The sequence below is a fragment of the Rana temporaria genome, chromosome 6 (genome assembly GCF_905171775.1).
Source record: "Rana temporaria chromosome 6, aRanTem1.1, whole genome shotgun sequence".
Lineage (NCBI taxonomy): Eukaryota > Metazoa > Chordata > Amphibia > Anura > Ranidae > Rana > Rana temporaria.
The window spans coordinates 222,787,894-222,809,508 of NC_053494.1; the positions used below are offsets into that span (position 1 = coordinate 222,787,894).

General features: G+C 48.3%; 1 protein-coding gene across 1 annotated transcript in view; it reads right to left on the minus strand.

Moving 5' to 3' along the window:
- The window catches only part of LOC120944302 (protein mono-ADP-ribosyltransferase PARP14-like), a 63,072-nt gene that overhangs the window by 36,424 nt on the left and 5,033 nt on the right, over positions 1-21,615 (minus strand). The window contains exons 2-6 of the mRNA XM_040358335.1: positions 20,721-20,851; positions 10,710-10,740; positions 9,027-9,212; positions 3,058-3,294; positions 50-2,316 (exon numbers count right to left, since the gene is read on the minus strand). Coding sequence (XP_040214269.1) covers positions 50-2,316; positions 3,058-3,294; positions 9,027-9,212; positions 10,710-10,740; positions 20,721-20,851 — 2,852 coding nt within the window. The remainder of the gene's footprint in view (positions 1-49; positions 2,317-3,057; positions 3,295-9,026; positions 9,213-10,709; positions 10,741-20,720; positions 20,852-21,615) is intronic.

Below are 21,615 nucleotides of genomic sequence, written 5' to 3' on the forward strand. Positions count from 1 at the left end.
TGTTGGTGAAGTCCCAGTGTAGCAGGAAAATGCTGGGGAATCTACATACCGAGCAGTCCTCAATGTTCTTCTGAAGCAGCTTGATCTTCAGTCCTTCCTTGGTCATCACGGTGTTGTCATTACCTCTATTCACTGGTGCCGGTGCTGGTGGGCTCTGTGCAGCTCTTGTGACCGGCTGGGGTGCCATTGCTGTAGATGGCAAAGTGCTTGTTTGGTTACCAAATTTGGCCTTTGCAACCTCAGAGAAAATGCTGACAGTTTCCTCCTTCATGTCTACAAGATGGATTCTCTGTAAAGTGCTCTGTTGTCCCGGCGTCTCTACATAGTCCCGTATGGCTTCCACTATGTTTTCAGCACATAATTTTAAGGGAAATCCATAAATTCCAGAACTGACAGCTGGAATTGCTATTGAGCTGTGACTCTTCTCGGAGGCCAGCTGTAAACTGGTGGTAATCGCCTTCCTTAGAAGCCGTTCACATGTGGAGGGTGGAGTTGCCCCCCATCGGGGACCCACTGTATGTATTATTTGTTTGCACAGCAATTTCCCTGCGTCAGTAATTACTGAATCTCCAGTGGACAATTTACCATCTTTCCTGATAATCTGATCGCAGTCATCTTGGACTTTACGTCCTGCTGCTTCCAGAATAGCTTTTGCCAAACCCCCAATATGTTTCAGATCTTCATTGGCTGCATTAACAATCACATCTACATTGTGACGGCACATGTTATCTTTATATACAGAGAGGGTCATTCCATTTGGAAGAGTTACTTGGAATCTGCATTTACCAAATGGATCATTTTCTACACCAGCCTCCTCTAAAAGTATCACACAATGGTATTTTGTCCTTGCGGTTGTAGAATGAACTTCTTGATTGACCTTACAAAACTTTTTGGCTCCCGGTTTCTCAATACGCAGAGTATCACTGTGAAGTGAGTGCAGAATGCCCCTAATGGTATTTGCTGCCTCTTGTACCTTCACCCGTGGTCCCGACAGGCGGATACCGTTCTGGTTCTTTGTTACATTTACATTTTTCTTTATCTTCTCCAAGATCTCCTTCCTTTCCTCCATGAGGAACATTATCTTTGCTGAAGGTTGAACTGGAATTTCGGTCTCTATAGTAGAGTTTTTCTCCAGAAAGTCGCTGACTTGTTGGTAACACGTTATAACATTTGAAGTCAGGCCGGCGATGACCACATTGTCCTCCGTTCCAGAAGATTCTTGTATCAGGACTGTGATTTTCTCTGCATTAAATACCTGAAGTAGATGTGACTGGAGACGTCTCCACTCGGGAGATTTCAGAAGACTTTTTTCTTTAACTAAAAGTTGTCTGTGATGCAGTTTTTCCTTAATTTGCTTTTCTGCAGAAGTCAAGTCTTCTTTCGAATGAGCCATCAGTTTTACAACGCCATCTTCAATTTCCAGCATTGCGTTGATGTTGTGACGTACAAAGAGCAGAGAGGACATCTCCTCATTATCGGTGGATATCAGGAACTGGACGAGGTGCGGATTCATCTGGATGAGTTTGCTTTTCATTTGTTGTTTGATGTCGAGTATTTCACATTTGGCGGTAAGCACTTCTTCTCTCAGTCCCGATAGACGGGCTTTCTTTGTTGGCACATCATAGTCCATCTTCAGCTCTGGAACCTGGTCCAGGATCTTCCTCTTCAGACCGCTGTTACACATAATCTGATAGAGGGCTGGAGACATGGGTAAGGTCACAGTCTTGGTTTCTTTCTTTCTTTCTACCTGTTTGGTGGTTTCCTCTATCAGTTGTCTGAATGTTGGGTCGATCTTTGTAACATCCTCAGACTTTCCAGCCAAGAAAACTTTCTCTAAACCAAAATCCGGTCTGATGAGTACTCCATCATAGGTGGAGCTGCTGACATGTTCTCTAATAGCTTCCCAGACCGACTCATCCATTTTATATTCTATTACTGTGAACTTTGATACAAGACTTGAGAATTCATTAGAAACATCTTCCTTCCATTTTGGTACAATCTTTGTCACAGACCTGAGATTGGTGGACAATGTGGGAGGGAAGACGAGTTGAAGGACAGGATCCTGGCAGTCTTGATCTGGCCATTTGATCTCACAGTGTTTATCCTTCATCTTCACATCTATGTTGTTCTTTAGTCCTTCATTATTACAGATATGTTCCAATATGTATGGACTGATATTAAATTCTATAGGCTTTGGTATTTCTATACCAGGTCTGTGCTTTCCATACAGTGCTATACCCAACAATGGGTAGTAAGGGTATACGGATATCTTTTTCTTGGAAAACACGTGATCCTTCTTCAAAACTCTTTTAACATCTGGAAGAGAAGGAAACAGGCATAAGGTTCACAGTGATGTTTCACTTAATTCTCACATTAAGTTATTTGAAGTTGTTGACCAAAAATCATTAATTTCAGAATTTAGAACAATTGGTGACACAACAGGACAATGCCGTGGCTTAGTGGCGACTTTGGAGTGGAGAGGTGTGAATAATGTGTGGTTGTCCTTTCTGTGTTTGCATGGCTTTCATCTCCCAATTCAATAACATTTTAGTTTAGTAGGTACTATTTTGGTGACCTATGTACTCCGGAATTTGCTGCTGAATACATCTGACATCACTAAATACATTTCAGCAATAATAAGTTTCTGAAGTGAACAAAACTAAAAAGGTTTTTGTAATCTGTTGGTCAACAATGAATATTACACAGTAGATCATTTGTCTGATGAAAGATTGGCATTGCCATCAAATGAAGGCTGGTCATAACCAATCCCATGGCCAGATGTGTTCATGCCCAAATGGGACCATTGTTTGAACTCTCTCATGTTGGCCACAAGTGGTTCTGTCCTTCCTTGATGTGCCACTTGGGACGGTGCCAAACCATTCAGATATGTGCCTAAGTGGTACCAACCAACAAGCACTTCCAACGTATGTTCCTCTTTTCCCAGGAACTCTGCTATGCGCGTCGGGACCCTTTGGGGTAAGACCACGCTATATTAAGATTCCTCTCAACTCAACTCAATGTATGAAGGTCCACTCGGTATCAACTCTGTGAACTCACCTGCTGTGTCCCGAAATGTGATCAGTGCGGCTCTTTCCTCAGGTAACATCATCATTTCTTCTACTCTTCCTCCTCCCTGTTTTGGGTTCTCAAAGAAAGCTGCCAGATGCATCTCAGATGTGTTCTCCGGGACATTCTCCACCCGGACACTTTGGGATTCTTCCAGAGGCTTCACTGTTAGCTTGTTGTGAACCGCTCTGAGCTTACCGGAGAACGTTCTGATGAATCTCGGAATATCTGGAGAAAAACAAGAGGAAATTTTCCCCAATCTTAATGGCATTAGTACACCTGTGATAAAATGTTACTAACTAAGGGAACACAGAGCCTCTCTGCTGAATGACTTATGAATGAACTTTATGAACATGGAGCCAGTGTGTTCCCTGATTCCAGCACTGTCGTCTTGCCATGCCCATTGTACTCACAAACAGGGCCCCTGTGATACATTTGCCTATATGTCTCAGTGTACTGCTCCCTGCTAGCCATGGGTAGAGGTAGAAAGGAATTTCATGTGTGATTCATTCCTCTGACAGGTTATTGACGTGCTAATGTCCCCTCACTATTCTAAACGTTAATTGATCTATTGTGTTGTGTAAAGAAGATCTGTGTTTACCCTTAAAAGATGTGTATTGTATCATCAGGCTAAATGATTAGAGAAGTAGTATGTTAATTATTCTGATTGCTTCAGTGTAGTAATTAACTCCAGTGATGTCTTTATCTAAAGAAACGTGTCTGCATGGTCGGCTCCGACTTGTCTCCTATAATCTGTATGGGAAACCCCACTGTGTGAGGGGGGCGTTCCTAACAGGCTGTAACCACATATAAGCTGAGTTTTTGTGTCAATAAAGTGTCTTGGTTCCAGCATCCAGTCTTGACTCATGTGTGGGGAATCCTGTGATGTTCTTGTATGGAGAGGAGGGAATGCTTGACGGGGATATCATACCGATACCGTCACGAATTGGTTGGCAGCAGCGGGATCTTCCCTTCTACTCTCCTTCACACCCGGATTCCAAGCAGACACTGGAAGAACTACTGGAAGGATTGCTAGCAACAAAACCAAGTGGGTCATCATAGCGGAATCAATGGAGATAGACCAGGAGGACGGGATTGCAGCAACGCCAGCAGTACAAGAGATGGATACACCAGTGATTCAGGAGGAGGAATCGCCAGCCAACAAGCTAATGAGAGAGAAGCTAGCGTGGTTCGGCCCGAACCCAACGCCGGATGTGGTGCTGAAAGTGATGGACCTGTTAGCGGAGGAGGCTAAAGAAATAAGAGACGCAGAGCTACAGAAGGATAAACAAATAAGGGACGCAGAACTACAGAAGGCTAAACAAATAAGGGACGCAGAACTACAGAAGGATAAACAAATAAGGGACGCAGAACTACAGTTAAAACTGGCAGCAGTCCAACAAGCAGCCGCACCTTCTCCGAACAGTGAGTACAGCACAGCAGACGCAAGGAAGATTCCGTTTAGCGCTTTTAAAGCTTTTGATGAAAAGGACTGTGAAATTGATAACTACCTGGCGGATTTTGAGCGACAATGTAACCTGCACCGAATAGCTAGAAGAGAGTGGGTTGCAATATTGTCAGGCAAACTGTCAGGCAAAGCTTCTGATGCTTTCCGGACCGTGCCAGATCAGGATATCCATAGCTACGCCCGGGTTAAAGAAGTGCTCCTGGCTCGTTATGCAGTAACCCCAGAGTCCCACCGACAGAAGTTCAGGGACTCACGCAAAACCACGAAAGACTCTTACGCAGAATGGGCATGCCAGCTGTCCCTGTCGGCCTCTAACTGGGTTAACAGCAGCCAGGCCACCACCGCAGAGGACATTTTGCAACTAATGCTCCTGGAGCAATTTTACAATCACATCCAGACGGATGTCAAAGATTGGGTGAGAGATCGCAGGCCCATGACTCTACCAGAGGCCGCGAAGTTGGCGGATGAATATGCGGATACTCGCAAGACAAACCAGGTCACACCACGGGTACAACCTCCACGACCAACGGCGCCCTCACACCCACCAGCCGCTAGATACCAACCTCCTAACAGACCGGTGACATCTAGCCCTCGCTATCCACGCCAGGATGACAACGAACAACGCTGCTTCCGGTGCAAACAGTTGGGTCACTTCAAGCAGAATTGCCCCATGAATGACAACACCAGGTCAAATTGGTCTCAACCTGGGTACCGCCCACCAGCAGCAGCCCATTGTGTAGACTCGGCTTGGGATCCCCAGGAGCGGGGTCGGGAAGAACCATTGGGCACCCCTTACGAAGCCCTCATGGTACAATCTGCTATTACGGACAACAGGGAACACCATTGTCAGCTGGTCATGGGCTCCAGCCCTGAGCCGGAGGGGCCCTGGAGGGAGCTGGGCAGAAAGAGGCACCGCCGGCCACCCTTCAAGAAGAAGAGGTCCTGGAAGTCATATAACCAGCGGACCTGGGAGGAGAAGAAGCGACTGGAGGAGAGGGAGTCGCAGCGGGCGTCCCAGATGCGGGCCGAGATGTTCGCCAAGGGCCCACCGGTGGCCCCTTACACCACCACCCAGTTCCTGATGATGAAGGACCACGTGGAGAGCCTGCAGGACATGAGCAAGCAGGAGCTGATCCATGAGTACATAGAGCTGGAGGAGTGCATAAGCCGCATGGAGGAGGAGAACAACCACCTGAGGTCACAGCAGGCTGACCCCCCCAGGCTCCATGAACTGGAGATGGAGCTGGAGAAGCTCCAAGAGGAGAACCGGCGGCTGCGGAGGGAGCAGGGGGTGGCTGACCTTATGGGGCTCTAAGTCCCCTCTCTCCCCCCCCCCCGGACTCTGAGCACCAGTGCTACAACAAATATAACTTTTCCTTTTTATGAATCTCCTGTGATTGTCACTTCAGAGCCATAACCTGCCCCCTCCCATAGCGGGACACCTAGACGGCGGCGCACAGACCCATTCGCTGTCTTCACACTGACTTCTGGTGACTTTGCAGATCGCACAAAGACTTGGGGACTGACCGGCGTGTGATCTGACGACCCGTGACATACCTGAGTCTGAAGCAGTTGTCAAGGGAGGTCAGTCATGCCAAACGGAGTTAACCTCGGACTAAAAGCTCTGAACCCGTCAACCCTACTGGACCAGGGAAGGTCCAACCGGATTTGCCGGAGCAGGGAGCAAAAGGGGGGCCATTGTGATACATTTGCCTATATGTCTCAGTGTACTGCTCCCTGCTAGCCATGGGTAGAGGTAGAAAGGAATTTCATGTGTGATTCATTCCTCTGACAGGTTATTGACGTGCTAATGTCCCCTCACTATTCTAAACGTTAATTGATCTATTGTGTTGTGTAAAGAAGATCTGTGTTTACCCTTAAAAGATGTGTATTGTATCATCAGGCTAAATGATTAGAGAAGTAGTATGTTAATTATTCTGATTGCTTCAGTGTATTAATTAACTCCAGTGATGTCTTTATCTAAAGAAACGTGTCTGCAGGGTCGGCTCCGACTTGTCTCCTATAATCTGTATGGGAAACCCCACTGTGTGAGGGGGGCGTTCCTAACAGGCTGTAACCACATATAAGCTGAGTTTTTGTGTCAATAAAGTGTCTTGGTTCCAGCATCCAGTCTTGACTCATGTGTGGGGAATCCTGTGATGTTCTTGTATGGAGAGGAGGGAATGCTTGACGGGGATATCATACCGATACCGTCACAGCCCCCATCAGGGGAGTACAGCCAGTACACAAGTAGGGGGCCCAGACAATGGGTCACAATCTGGGCCATCTTTAACAGGAGGCATCTGCTGTCAGAACGAACAGGCTGCCAGGGTGCAGGGGGAGGATGGAGAGGTGGGTGGATCCCATGTGTGTGCAGATTGGGGCCCGCTGTCAGGCGCTGTGCACGATGGGGTGAAGTCAACTGCTAGGTCAGAGGGACCCATGAAGGAGGACATAAGGGGGAGGAGCCCCCTGCCTGCTCTTTTGTGCATGCAGGTCGGGGCCTGCTGTCACAGTCAGGCAGGCTCCGCTCAGGTACCAGTCTGCTCCTGGCTTTGTGGGGTGGGTGAGACCTGTTTGTGTCAGCATACAGCCCCATAGAAGAGGTCAGGGTGGAGAAGCCCCCCGCTCTTTCTTGCAGCTGCAGCCGGAGATCCTGGTGGAGATGGGACATAGGTTCAGTTACCCCACCTGGCACTGCTTGACAGAAGACTGATGCTTCCTTAGGTGTATGTGACACTGCCTTCCACCTGTCCCCCGCTGCCCCCACCTGAGACATTGCCTCTAATGTGTGATGCTGCCCCCCACCTTTTCCACTGCCCCCCACCTGTCACGCTGCCCACCTTCCATGGCACTTCCCCCTCCTGTCCCACTGACCTTCTCCCATGACACTTCCCCCTCTAGTTCTGCTGCCCGCTTTTATCCGGCTCCCCCCTCCTGTCACGCTGCTCTTCCCTTGTGACACCCCCCCTCTTAACCCACTGCCCCCCACCTGTCCCCCTGCTGCCTTCCTGTCCCACTTCCCCCCTTCTGTGGTAAGAGAAGATGGGATTGGAGAAGGAGGAGGAATGGGATGGAGTAGATGGGACTGGAGGAGGAATGGGATGGAGGAGATGGGACTGGAGGAGGAATGGGATGGAGGAGATGGGGCTGGAGGAGGAATGGGATGGAAGAGATGGGACTGGAGGAGGAATGGGATGGAGGAGATGGGGCTGGAGGAGGAATGGGATGGAGGAGATGGGACTGGAGGAGGAAGACATGGGATGGAGAAGGAGGAGGACCTAGGATTGCCAGTAGGCAGATTCGGTGGGACAGCCAGTGGGAGGGCCCTGAAGAATGTTGGTGGTCAGGCCTCGGGGGGCCCGGGCATAAAGCTGTGTAAGGTGCCCCCCAATTTCTGATGGCTGCCTTGCCCACAAACACATTGTACCCACAAACACGAGGGCATGGGAGAGAGGTTGTACAGCAAATCAACAAATAAGAAGTTTCAGTGCCAGAGCCCACGAGAAGAGAATGATGGTCCCTCGCTCTTTTTGACATAACTCTTCACTGGATTATTTACATTTTTCTTGAAATGACTTTATTGTACAGTGAGCACATTTTTGGAAAGTGAATCTGTACATGGAAGATTTTACATCTATTGCTCTTCAGCCCTCAGTAGATAAAGATGTCAGTGATTCTGTAGAGTGTGGGCCTCATGGTAGCACCCCATTTTTTGGCATTTGGTAAACAACTGTTAGGACCTGGACTCGAACCTGGGACCTCTGGTGTGTCTGGTGGTGACTCTGCTTGCTGAGCCACCTGGAATGCTGGACAGCTCCTTAGACATTTCCTTGGCTAGTTCCTTGAATGATCTTGTCTTGAATCTTGTTTGCCTTGAACCTTGAACCCTTTGCTCCTCCCATGAACTTCCTATAAAAGCCATGTCCCTGCACTTCCTGATTGCCAGAATATTGTGCTATCTCCAGCCTGTATCTCACTCCTGTCTTCCCTGCTGCCGTCCATATTTTCTACTGCTCGTTATCGACCCTTGGCTTGTTCATCGACTACGCTTCTGCTTGATCCCAACCTGCAAATACTCATTACCGACCTTTTGGCTTGTTTACCGACCACGCTTCTGTTTGATCCTTACCTGCTCATCCTCTATTGTACCCCGGCTTGCTCACCTCCTGGTGGGGCAATCCTGAGTACCGTGACCTGGTGCTAACACGCAGCAAAATCCATCTCCACCTTCAGGAGCTCTGGTGAACACCGGTTAGCGCTTAGACTCCGCACCTCAGGTGACCCTGTGTCATCTGCCAGAAGTGACTGTCTGTACATCTGTCATCAACTGCTACAGCTACTGGCCTCAGAGCCTGACTCCAGACCGTGACAACAACATTCTATTACAAGGTCCATTGGATGATAGAACACGATGGAGCTTGAAGGACCAGACTAGAAGCTGTGAGCCTCATTTCAGGCCCTGCGTCTAAATCACAAAGATTGGACTCACCGATATCACATGTGAAGGTGACAACAGCAGATCGGATCTCCGGAATTATCTCCACATAGAAGTCAGTTTCTTCAACCTTCTCACTGGTATTCTCCACCAAGAGGTTTAACATCTCAGGAGGGTGGCTGTCCTTGACGTTCTCAATCAGAACCAGAGAGGACAGGGAGACTTCCTCGTCTGGTACGGCTGTAACACAGTAAATATATTCCCGGGGGAATAGTGATTATTTTAATCTACATCATGGTAAACATAATGACTTAAAGAATAACATTCTGAGAGCTGAACACACTGGAGATAATATATCTCTATCCCAGGACTGATCCTGAACACTCTGGAGGTAATATATCTCCGTCCAAGGACTGACCCTGAACACACTGGAGGGAATATATCTCCGTCCAAGGACTGACCCTGAACACACAGGAGGGAATATATCTCAGGCTGTGGGTTTGACTGCTTCCCCCTGACTTCTGGATGGTTCTGGAAAGTAGTGGGCTGGGAGAGTCAGATTTACATTCTTCCAGCTAATCCCTGGGGGAGGATGCCCAGTTGGTGGCTGGGGAGTGCATAAATAGTTTGAGGCCTGGAGCAGAGGGGTTCTTGTCCAGGAGGAGAAGTTCCCAGCCTGAAGAGCTGCTGCCCTTCTAGTAAGTCTAGCTGTGCTCTTCGTCTGAGGCCCTTGCTGGGTTAGCTGGGGGGCCTATTCTACTGAAGGTGCTGGAGCTGATCAAGGGATTTCTTTTTTTAATCTGGTCTAAAGAGTTCACAGGAGGCATGCCTGGCATATATTGGAAGGAGGCATCCATATATCCCAAGACATTTGTGAGTACAGACCTGAGTGTAAGATCCCAATGAATCAGGATCCCTCTGGAATCAGTGTCAGGCTGGACATAAAGGTGGACATTCCCTCTGGTGTCTCTGTGTAGCCCAGTTCACCATTTGCTGCCGCATGGACGGTACTAGGAAATTTGAGGAAGAGACGGGTGTCCCTAGACTGTTTAATGAGCCAGAAGAGTGACTGTGTGCCTGGCTGCTGATACATTGACTCGGGAAAGAACATTGGGACCAAATCAGTGGCCCCCGTCAGGGGGTGAGCACTACAGGGACATAAGGGGAAATCTCTCTCTCCAGATTGCACTTAAATTCACACAGGGGTTCTAATCCTTCCCCCACTCCATCCAAAATTAGAAAAAGGTTTTTGGCTAGACATTTTGACTAATTTGTCTTTGCGGGAATTCTTTGCAGTGGCGGTCCGTAATAAGGGGGCGCAAGGACGCATAGCCCCCCCATCCATGCATCTGGCCCCCTATTCTACATGTAGGGCGCCGGATGCATAGATTCCAATGGAGTTTTTTTTTTTTCTTTTTTTTTAAGCACATGATTGGAGTCTGAGGCTCTAATTGGCTTCAAAAAAGGGTGGGCTCAGGGCGCAGAGCTCTGTGCCCTAAGCACACCCAGTTGTGTGACTATAGCAAATTAATATTCGCTATTGTTTTTCCTGCTTCTCCTCCCGACCAATCAGGAAGCTGGAGGATGATTGGCTGAGAGGAGAAGCGTTCGTATTGGCTGGGCCAGAGGGAGGATGTACGGGAAGATCGCCGTATTCCTCTCTCCCCCTCCCCCACTCCCGCCATTGTGATCTAAAAGACATGTATTACTCTGAACATCCAATAAATGATTTCTTACATTTGTCATCAGCACTGCAGGGCTGGGAACTCTGAGAATAGAAGATAAATCGCTGAGTCATTTCTAGACATTTCTGTTTATTAGAACAATTCTTATTTCCACAACAACTGATATTTCCGGCAGAGACAACCAATGAGAGCTGAGAACAGAAAATTGTTACTGCAAATAACACACACATTATAGATCAGTGAATTGAGTCTATTTGTCAGGAAAGGTTGGCTGGGAACAGTAGTTCCACACATGTCAGTGTGTGCTTGCGGGTGCCTGTGCACACGTGTACGCGTGCGCGCAGGAGCGCGCGTGCGCTCAGTTACCAGCACCAGGCGGGCTATTTAAACGCAGCTGTTTCACCCAAGCTTTGCTGTCTGATCTGCAGCGTTCCAGAGCATTACCTGTTAGTCTGATCTGATCCTGTGATTACCCGGCTTGCCCTGTGACTACCTCTGCTATCCGCCTTCATCTGACCCCGGCTATTCTACGACCTTGCACCTGCCTTGTCCTCTGTTCCATCCAGGGCCGATCCTAGGGTCACAGGTGCCTGGGTGCAGAAATATTTCTGGCGCCCCCACATGGACATGGCTATTTTACTAACTCCTCCCCTTTACAAATGTTTCTATGGCAACGACTCAACCACAGGAATGCTCCCCCACAAAGTCTTCGTTACCCTGGGATCCTTACACGATCTCTTAACAATAAACAAAATACAGGAAGAGAAGCAGAGTACTTTATTGGGACCTGGAGGGGGGCCTCTCTGATGGACACAGAGAGGGCTTCTGTTAGAGAGTCTGTTAGAAAGACCCCTAGACACACTACAGACATGATACAGGAGTTGGTCAGAGACTGCAGACATAGTACAGGAGATGATCGGAGACTGCATACATAGTACAGGAGATGATCAGAGACTACAGACATAGTACAGGAGATGATCAGAGACTATGCAATCTATCATGCCATAAAACATCTAGAGTAGGGGCAGCCCAGAGCACGTGTAAAGGGATGCAGGGGATGCCATCCTCCAGCATACTGAACACTGTGACTCACCTCGGTTCTCTCTGCAGTCCGAGATAGAGATGGGAGGGGGAGGCATTCAAAATAGAGTTGGTAGAGACAGTGCGGGATCCCAGACTCCCAGTGTGAGGAATTCATTCCATGCCCATCAGCACTGAAAACTAAAACCCTCCTGTCAGGAAGAGGAACGGCCCCTCCCCCGAGCACTGCCAGAAGGAGGGGAGAACTCTGGCACTTTGGCGCCCCCACCTCTGCAGGCGCCTGGGTGCAAAGCACCCTGCGCACCCTGCCTAGGATCAGCCCTGGTTCCATCCGTGCCTGCCTGTTACCGACCCGGCTTGTGCAGTGACTCTATTCCTGTGGCCTGCACCTGTTCCTGTACCATCTGTCTGCGTTTGACCTGGCTTGCCTGACCTTCCTGTGCACCAGTTCCTGGAGCTACCTACCTGTTTCCAGTGAGTGGATACAAGCCTGCTCCTGTCTCCAGCCAAGTCTGCTGATCCAGCTACAGCATCCCCTGGAACCTCCAGATCTACCTTACAGCTGTTGATCCTGCCAAGCACTCGTGCTACCTTGCCTACCTACTCCCGCGCCTCCTGTCCACTCTATCATGGGCCGTGAGTCAGGGGCGTAAGAGACGCCTCCCTCTGCATACCGGGCTCATCTACTAGGTATGTGACCAGGGGTGGACTGATAACTCATGGGGCCTCAGGGTAATAGGAGATTACGGGGCCCCCAGGCAATAGAAGTTTATGGGGCCCCCGGGCAATTGGACATTATGGGGCCCCCGGGCAATGACACAGTATACACACACACACACATACAGTACTCATACACAGTATACACACACACAGAATACACATACACACACTGAGAAGGTACTGGAGAGGTGGGGCAGCTATAATCTTGGGATTTTTTGACCAAAAGGATGTCGGTAAGGGACATTTCAGGGACAGATGTAAAATAAAAAGAAAAAGATTTTTACATGCTGTACCTGGTTTTGCTGGGGCTGGCAACCCTGATGGGGCCCCCTAGTGGCATGGGGCCCTTGGGCAGTGCTCGAGTGCCTGAATGGTCAGTCCGCCCCTGTACGTGACACGATTATATGAAGAGGACCTCCCATGGAAAACGAAAGGCCCACTTCTATGATACCCCCCCCCCCAACATTAATAGTAGGGTTGTCCCGATACCACTTTTTTAGGACTGAGTACAAGTACCAATACTTTTTTCAAGTAGTCGCCGATACCGAATACCGATACTTTTTTTTAAATGTGTCCCCAAATGCAGCCATTGTCTCCCCCATATCCAGCCATTGTCCCCCCCATATACAGCCATTGTCCCCCCACATATATGCAGCCATTGTCTCCCCCATATCCAGCCATTGTCCCCCATATGCAGCCATGTCCCCCATATGCAGCCATTGTCTCCCCCATATCCAGCCATTGTCTCCCATATACAGCCATTGTCCCCCCCATATACAGCCATTGTCCCCCATATGCAGCCATCGTCTCCCCCATATACAGCCATTGTCTCCCATATGCAGCCATTGTCTCCCCCATATCCAGCCATTGTCTCCCATATACAGCCATTGTCTCCCCCATATCCAGCCATTGTCCCCCCCATATACAGCCATTGTCTCCCATATGCAGCCATCGTCTCCCCCATATACAGCCATTGTCTCCCATATGCAGACATTGTCCCCCATATGCAGACATTGTCCCCCATATGCAGACATCGTCCCCCATATGCAGCCATCGTCTCCCCCATATCCAGCGATGTCCCCCTTACCTGTGTCCCGCTGCCGCCGAGCGCCGACTGGTAATACGTGCGGGAACATAACAGCTAAAGCTGTAATGATTCGCGCTACGTATAGACACTCCCCCTTGCTCGGGATTGGACAGTTCACCCAAGCAAGGGGGAGTGTCTATGCGCGATGCGAATCATTACAGCTATTCACAGTCGGCGGCAGCGGGGATGCGGCGAATGGCGGCGGATTGCGGCTTCGGTGGCGGCGGCGGCGGGAGGCGACGGGGGGTGGCAAGTATTCTATTTGTGTATCGGGGCGGGGTATCGGCGTCTGAGTACCGCCGAAAAAACTCGGAATCGGTCCCGATACCGATACTAGTATCGGTAACGGGACAACCCTAATTAATAGCATTAAAAAGCCATCTGTAAACACACCATTCCCTTCGAAAAAGACAAACAGGATGATTACAGATGACTTTCCAAAACCATTTATGTTGAGGGGCCGGGGGCTGTCAAAAAAGCAAGCCTTTCATTTAACATGGAGGGTTCACTTTAAAGTCCTGGCTCCCATCTGTAACGGAATGGCCTGTGACACCCAGAGTACTTTGAAGGATGTGGGGTACTCCTGTGCCAGTGTCACTAATGACTATTGGGTCTAGGGTCATCCTGTGCCCCTTTTGGGCATAGGATGGCTGAGAAATGATAATTCATGTATTGCAGGAGATCTGGACATATTACAGGTGATTTCATGCTGACCCAGAACAGGTCAATAGACTCCTAAGATATTCCATTGTACATTGTGTGAATGAATGAATGAATGAATGAATGAAAAACTTATATAGCGCGGCACATGCGAACTGAATCGCCTCTGGGCGCTTGATGTTTCGTGTCTCATGACATCAAAAGAGCAGAGTTTTAATCTGTCTTCTGAAAGTCAGGTGGTTTTCCTCCAACCGAACGCTGGTTGGTAAAGCGTTCCATAGTCTCGGACCTTGAAAAGCAAACCTTCTTTCTCCTTTGGACTTGTATTTGGTTTTTGGCACCTTGACCAGATTTTGGTCGCTGGATCGCAGAACGCGATTAGAATTGTGAGGTTCTATCTTGTCGCAAAGATATTGCGGCGCCTTCCCATAGATGCACTTATGTGTCAGGCAGAGTGCTTTAAATGCAATTCTGTCTTTTACTGGCAGCCAGTGAAGGGTTCTCAGCGAAGGTGAGATTGATTCCCATGTCCTTTTCCCAGTCACCAGTCTGGCGGCCGTATTCTGTACGACTTGCAGACGAGCGATTTGGTACTTTGGGAGCCCGAGGTAAAGGGCATTTGCATAGTCCAGTCTGGAATTCACGATTGTTCCCACCACGACTGCTACGTCTTCTTTGGGAATAAATGGAATGAGTCTGCGTAGTAGGCGCAACAAATGGTGCGATCCGCTGACTACTGACCCTATTTGTGCGTCCATTGTCATGAAGGTGTCAAAAATGACTCCTAGACTTTTGACTTTGGAGCTAGGGGTGATGCTTTGGCCCAGAATGGGCGGCGGTGTCCAGGTTGTTGCCAGTTGACTCTTGCGGCTGGCGTGAAACATAAGAAGTTCTGTTTTGGAACTGTTGAGTTTAAGATAACTCTTAGTCATCCAGTTTTCTATCGAAGAGAGACATTTCTCTAAACTGAGATGATGATCCTTTTTGTTGCAGATGCGAAAATACAATTGCGTATCGTCTGCATAAGAGTGATAAAGTAGTTCTTGGCTACTGATAATATCAAAGAGAGGGCGAAGATAGATGTTGAACAGTACCGGTGACAGGGGGGATCCTTGGGGGACTCCACATGGCACCGTGCGTTTTTCCGACGTGAAAGATCCCAGTTTCACTGTTTGTGAACGGTTTTCAAGAAAGGAGGAAAACCATGGTAAATCACCTTCTGCGATTCTGGCTACCTCGGCCAGTCGCATCAGTAACATTTTGTGGTCTACTGTGTCAAAGGCTGCGCTTAGGTCCAGCAGAACCAGGAGACAGGATTCTCCCTCGTCTGCGGCCTCGAGGGCATCGTCCCATATTTTGAGTAAGGCCGTTTCTGTCCCGTGTCCGGGACGGAAACCTGATTGAAATGGATCGAGTAGATTGTGGGTATCCAGATGCTGTTGCAGCTGTTGTACCACTATTTTCTCCATTATCTTGGAGAGAATATTTAGGCCTGTTATGGGGCGGCGGTGAGTTGGGTCCTTGGGATCCAAGTTAGGTTTTTTCAGGATGGGCTGGATTGTGCCCTCTTTCAGCAGGGATGGCACTATGCCTTCCTTAAATGACTGATTTATAAGCTGTGTGATGGGAGGCGCCAGAATGTCGGCGCATTCCTTCAGCAGCTTGGTGGGAATGATGTCATTGGGTGCTGTGCTGTTCCGCAACGCACCAATGATATTTTTGGTGGTATCGATGGAGATGGGTTCCAGAGTGAACTTAGTTGATTGTAGAAGGTTTCTGTTGGTGTTTTGTAGTTGATTGAAGAGGGGGCTGAGGGGGGTATTATTTTGCAGAATACTTACCCGGATTCTTTCGATTTTGTCGATGAAGAAATCCGATAGTTCATTACAGAACTCTTGGGTGTCTAAATTGGGGACTTCAAGACATCCTGGATTCATGGTCTGGGTGGCCATCTTGAATAGTTCTCGGGGGCGGTTCATGGCGCTGTTAATCGTCATAGAAAAATGATGTTTCTTTGCTTTGAAGATTTCTTTATGGTATTGTGTTGTTATTGCCTTGTAGATGATGAGGTGATCTTCTGAAGGGCTTCTTTTCCAGGCGGCTTCCGCCCTTCTGCGCTCTTGCTTCAGTAGGGACAGCTGGTTGTTGAACCAGCCGGACTTTTTTTTCCGGATGCGGACTTTGCGTTTCGGTGCTACTAAGTCGGCTGATTGTAGCAGAGCTGCATTTATGGCATCCAGTGTATCTGAGGCTGTCAACTGAGGATGAATAGTTTCGATTCGGTTTCCCAAGGTAGATTTGAAGAGTTCCGAAAGGAGCTTCTTCTGAGATCTAGCCCAGTGTATTGTCACCGGCTTGGGTGCTTTTATAACTGGTGGAATTTTGGAAATTATGAAACTAATTGCATGGTGGTCTGTCCATGGCAAAGGTTCATTTCCCAAAATGTTTATTTTCAGATTTTGTCTGAAAATTAGGTCGAGTGTGTGACCTGAAGCATGCGTGGGACCGCATATAAGTTGCTGTAGTCCTAATCCTTCCAGGTGATCGATGCAGGCATCCGCAATGGGATCCTGTGAGGAGTTGGCCCACAGATTGAAGTCCCCGAGCAGCAAAAGATGTTTGCTGTTAAGGGTATAAGTGGATATGAACTCCGTTAATGATGGTAGAAGCTGCGATTTTGGCCCAGGTGGCCTATAGCAGAGGAGAATGTGAACAGTCTCCTGGGGGTTAGTTTGAAGTTGAAGAGTAAGGGTTTCCATAAATGGAAGAGGATTTTGAAGGACCGGCTTAGTGATTGCAATATGAAACTTATGGATCACCGCCAGGCCTCCTCCTCTTTGCCCTATTCTGTTTTCCGTTATAATTCGATAATTTTCTGGCACCAATTCTCCAAGAATGGTGTTGCAGTCGTCTGAAAGCCAGCTTTCTGTGATAAAGAGGCAGTCTAGATCGTTTTGTAGTAAGAAATCGTGGATTTCTGATCGGTGTTTTACTGCCGATCTTGTGTTGATCAAAGCACATGATATGTGCTTGAGCTGGGTTAAATGGTTGAAATTTTTGATGGTCGATCGTTGATCGAATCTCAAAAGTTGGTCTATTTTTAAGGCCTTTTTGGTGACGGCTGGTAATACTGTTGCGAATTGTCTCAGACCCCAAATCGTTTCTGCAGAGTATCGCAGTTTAACCATTGTTGCCAGTCACCGGGGGGGGGGGGATTAATTGCAATAGAGGGAAGATTCGCTGAATCCTCTCGCTTGGCCTTGGTCCAGAGGAAGGCAAAAAAACCCTGGCAGTGCTAAGCCAATTTGCTGCCGCAGGGAAAAAAATTCCTTCCTGATCCCTGAAAGGCGATCGGACGAAACCCTGGATCAAGTACTGTTTGGAATGGGGGGGAAGGGGGGGAAGAAGGGTGTCACTGTAGCTGAGGAGTACCAAGATGGCCGCCGACCGGGCCACAGGCCTCAGGTTTGGGGGCTGTTTGGCTTGGTGGGTATGAGCTGGTTGTTAATCCAGGGGAGGATGGGATCCTCCAGGGATAGGGGGATGATCCCTGACAATTCCAGGAAAATTTCCAGGCTGTCAGTGCTCCTTTTTGCGGCGCACCGCTAGGCCGCGGCTGAAGCCGCGGTCTTTCCTAATTGCGGCGGCCGCGAATAAGGCCTGGTCTGGCGCGGATGCGGGAAAGAGCCGCAGATCGCCAGAAAAAAGCGCTGCTGTGCGCGGCGGGTGGCCGGGGTGATTATGGGTGACTGATTGGGGTGCATGCGGCTCTAAGAGAGCCGCAATTTGGATCGCTGGAGTGGCTGTCCTGAAAAGGACGGTCACTAGCGATTCCTGGGGGTGATCACACCTGTGTGATGCTAATACTGTTTTGTGTCTATTGTACTAATTAAGTCTGTAAATGTCAGATGTCTAACTTTGAGGTGTTAATTGAGTCTGGCTTCTGAAAGACCTTTCATTGTGGATGCTTATGACACTTTATGGTGTGAAAAGCCTATTGATGATCAGGTGTGAATAGCTTATTGTCGGAGACAGAACGTCTGACATAGGAATGTGTATTATGCAGGTGAATCGCTTATTGTCGGAGTCAGGACGTCTGGGGGATAATTAACTCATCTGAATGTCATTAACTAAAAGAATGTGTATGAAGCCTCATTGTGTGATGTTTTGGGGGTGGAGAGTTTCATTGTCCCTGTAACACGCTTTTTGATTGTGAACTGTATAAAAACCTGAGTTTTACCATTAAAAGATTCATTCATTTTGAAACCAGAAAGAACAGAGCTTGCTTGTCTCGTTTATTCTGGGGAATGGAATGGGTCCTGTCGGCATGGATTGTCGGATAAGCTGTCGTGGGGCGATGGGATGGAATATCGTAAATGGTGGTGACCGTTACACCATCCCTCAGCCCTTTGGTACCTGTTGTGTGGCCCTTGGCCCATGGCAGACTGTAGTGGGAGCATTGAGTTGTAAATGGACTGTAATCTCACTGATCTCTAGCGGTCCATTATAACGTGTCACCATTCCTTGTCCACGTCCTACAGCAGGTCTCCATTCTCCAACCTCACCTGTAGCATTTCCACAGAGCCTGACCTTCTCCTGAAGTCCTCTGTAATATAATATGTTGAATACTATGTGTGGTGACCCCTTGGAGATGTCAGAGGCCACAGTTGAAGCCCCCTGTACCTCATTAATTGACCACCGCTGATTTAGGCTCCATGCACACTAAACGCTGGATAAAAAAACTCTAATGCCGCATACACGCGATCAGAGATTCCGACAAGAAAACCGTGGATATTTGTGTTGCATACACACGGTCACACAAATGTAGTCGGAAATTCTGACCGTCAAGAACTCGGTGACGTACAAGACGTACGACGAGCCGAGAAGACCTATGAAGTTCAGTAGGCAGTTTGGCTCTTCTGCTTGATTCTGAGCGTGCGTGGGTTTTTGTGCGTTGGAATTGCATACAGACGATCGGAATTTCCGACAAGATTCAGACGGTGCCATTGCCAGCAATAGCTGCCGATTGGGCGGTGAGGAGAAAGAAGAAGAAGACGGCAGCGCGAAGAGGAAGAAGAAAATGGCGACGTGAGGAGCAAAGCCCCCCTTCTCCAGAGCACCCATCCCCCCAATGTTGAGGGCATGCAGTCTGGTATGGTTCGGGGGGGGGGACTTGCTTGTCTCCTCCCTTTTCTGACCTGCTGGGCGGCATTCTCTGATAAGGGTCTGGTATGGGTTTTTATTTGTGTTTTTTTGGCGTGGGGGTCCCCTCCGGATCCATACTAGACCCGAAGGACCTGGTATAGACCTGGGGGGGGGGAACCCCACACCAATGTTTTTTAATTTTGGAATGGGGTCCCCTCCGAATCCATACTAGACCCGAAGGACCTGGTATAGACCTGAGGGGGGGGGAACCCCACACCAATGTTTTTTAATTTTGGCATGGGGGTCCCCTCTGAATCCATACTAGACCCAAAGGGCCTGGTATAGACCTGGGGGGGGGGGACCCCACACCAATGTTTTTTAATTTTGGAATGGGGTTCCCTCCGAATGCATACTAGACCCAAAGGGCCTGGTATAGACCTGGGGGGGGACCCCAAGCCAATGTTTTTTTAATTATGGCATGGGGGTCCCCTCTGAATCCATACTAGACCCGAAGGACCTGGTATAGACCTGGGGGGGGGGGACACCACGCCAATGTTTTTTTCATTTTGGCATGGGGGTCCCCTCTGAATCCATACTAGACCCGAAGGGCCTGGTATAGAATAAACATTTTTGCAGGCAAATTTTTTTGTTACAATCGGCTTTAGCCGGGAACCTGACAGCTAATGACTCATCGGTTGCTAAGGACACAGCGGCCGGCCTCCTTCTTAGCAACCAGCTATATACAGTGGTAAAATAAGAACCGCAAAACGCAAAACACATAAAAAATGCACCACTTGCGTTTCTGGTCTATTAGCCACAAATCGTGGGAAAAAACTCCCCAACCCTTTCCACACAAGCCGCAAAACGTAAAGATGTGAACTAGTACCATCGGAAACCATTTTACATGGACTGCAGTGCGTTTCTGCGAACTGCAAAACACACAAAAAAACGCACAGGTGTGAACGTAGGGTAAATGTGTATGCACAACCCAACAATCATCTTCTCTCATTTCCTCCCATTTGGTCTGTTAAATATCCCATTGGGAGTGTTTTGTTATATCTGTTCAAAAAAACACAGAATATATTTAGAGTTTATATTTCCCGGAGTTCCTCTTTAATGCAGAGGGGGAGGGGGCTTCCAGTGTCGCTGATCTCGGGGGTTCAATACTGACTGAACAGCTTTATGTATCTGATCAATTACCCCCCCCCCCCCCAAGAGCGGGAGGTGATGGCGTCTGCAGACACACAAATGGGAATATTGGTGGAAATGTTGGAATGGGGTGACTGTGGCCCCCCGTGTTTAGGGGCCCCTTCAGGTGATTGCAGAGTTCATGGAAAATGCATTTTATGAGAACTTGACATAAAATTCTAGAACCCCAATGTGGAGCTGGTCTCCGGCAGATTCACTTACAGTTGCCGATCCCGGTGTTTTCCCCGCGGTGTCCGGACTCTCAGTGTTGGGCAGTGAGACGGTCAGAGGTAATTCCTCCCCATTGGGCAGTTTCAGCAGATGGCGCCCTTTCTGGAGGACCCGATCCCGGACTGGAAGACAAGGAGAACCATGATGAGGATTTTCTTTGGGAATGTCACCGGTCACATGACCACCTATATCCATAGGGCTGCCTGTCAGGTGTGCCCCTCCCCCCACATTAGGATAACTGTGCCATGCCATAGGCCACACCTCCTCATGGTGTCACAGCTCCACCCACATTGATAAATATTGAAAATTGTATAACATCAATGATAACATGTATGTAAAGGTCAAACTTTTCCTTGTAGTGTTGGATGGAGTGTAATACAGAGAGAACCGTCACTACCGACCCCGATCACCATTGTCACCCAGAACAGGAAGTGATTGGAAATGAAAATGTTACATTTATCACTGGAACAGGAAGTGATTGGAAATGAAAATGTTACATTTATCACTGGAACAGGAAGTGATTGGAAATCAAATTGTTACATTTATCACCAAAACAGGAAGTGATTGGAAATGAAAATGTTACATTTATCACCGGAGCAGGAAGTGATTGGAAATGAAAATGTTACATTTATCACTGGAACAGGAAGTGATTGGAAATGAAAATGTTACATTTATCACCAGAACAGGAAGTGATTGGAAATGAAAATGTTACATTTATCACCAGAACAGGAAGTGATTGGAAATGAAAATGTTACATTTATCACTGGAACAGGAAGTGATTGGAAATGAAAATGTTACATTTATCACCGGAGCAGGAAGTGATTGGAAATGAAAATGTTACATTTATCACTGGAACAGGAAGTGATTGGAAATGAAAATGTTACAT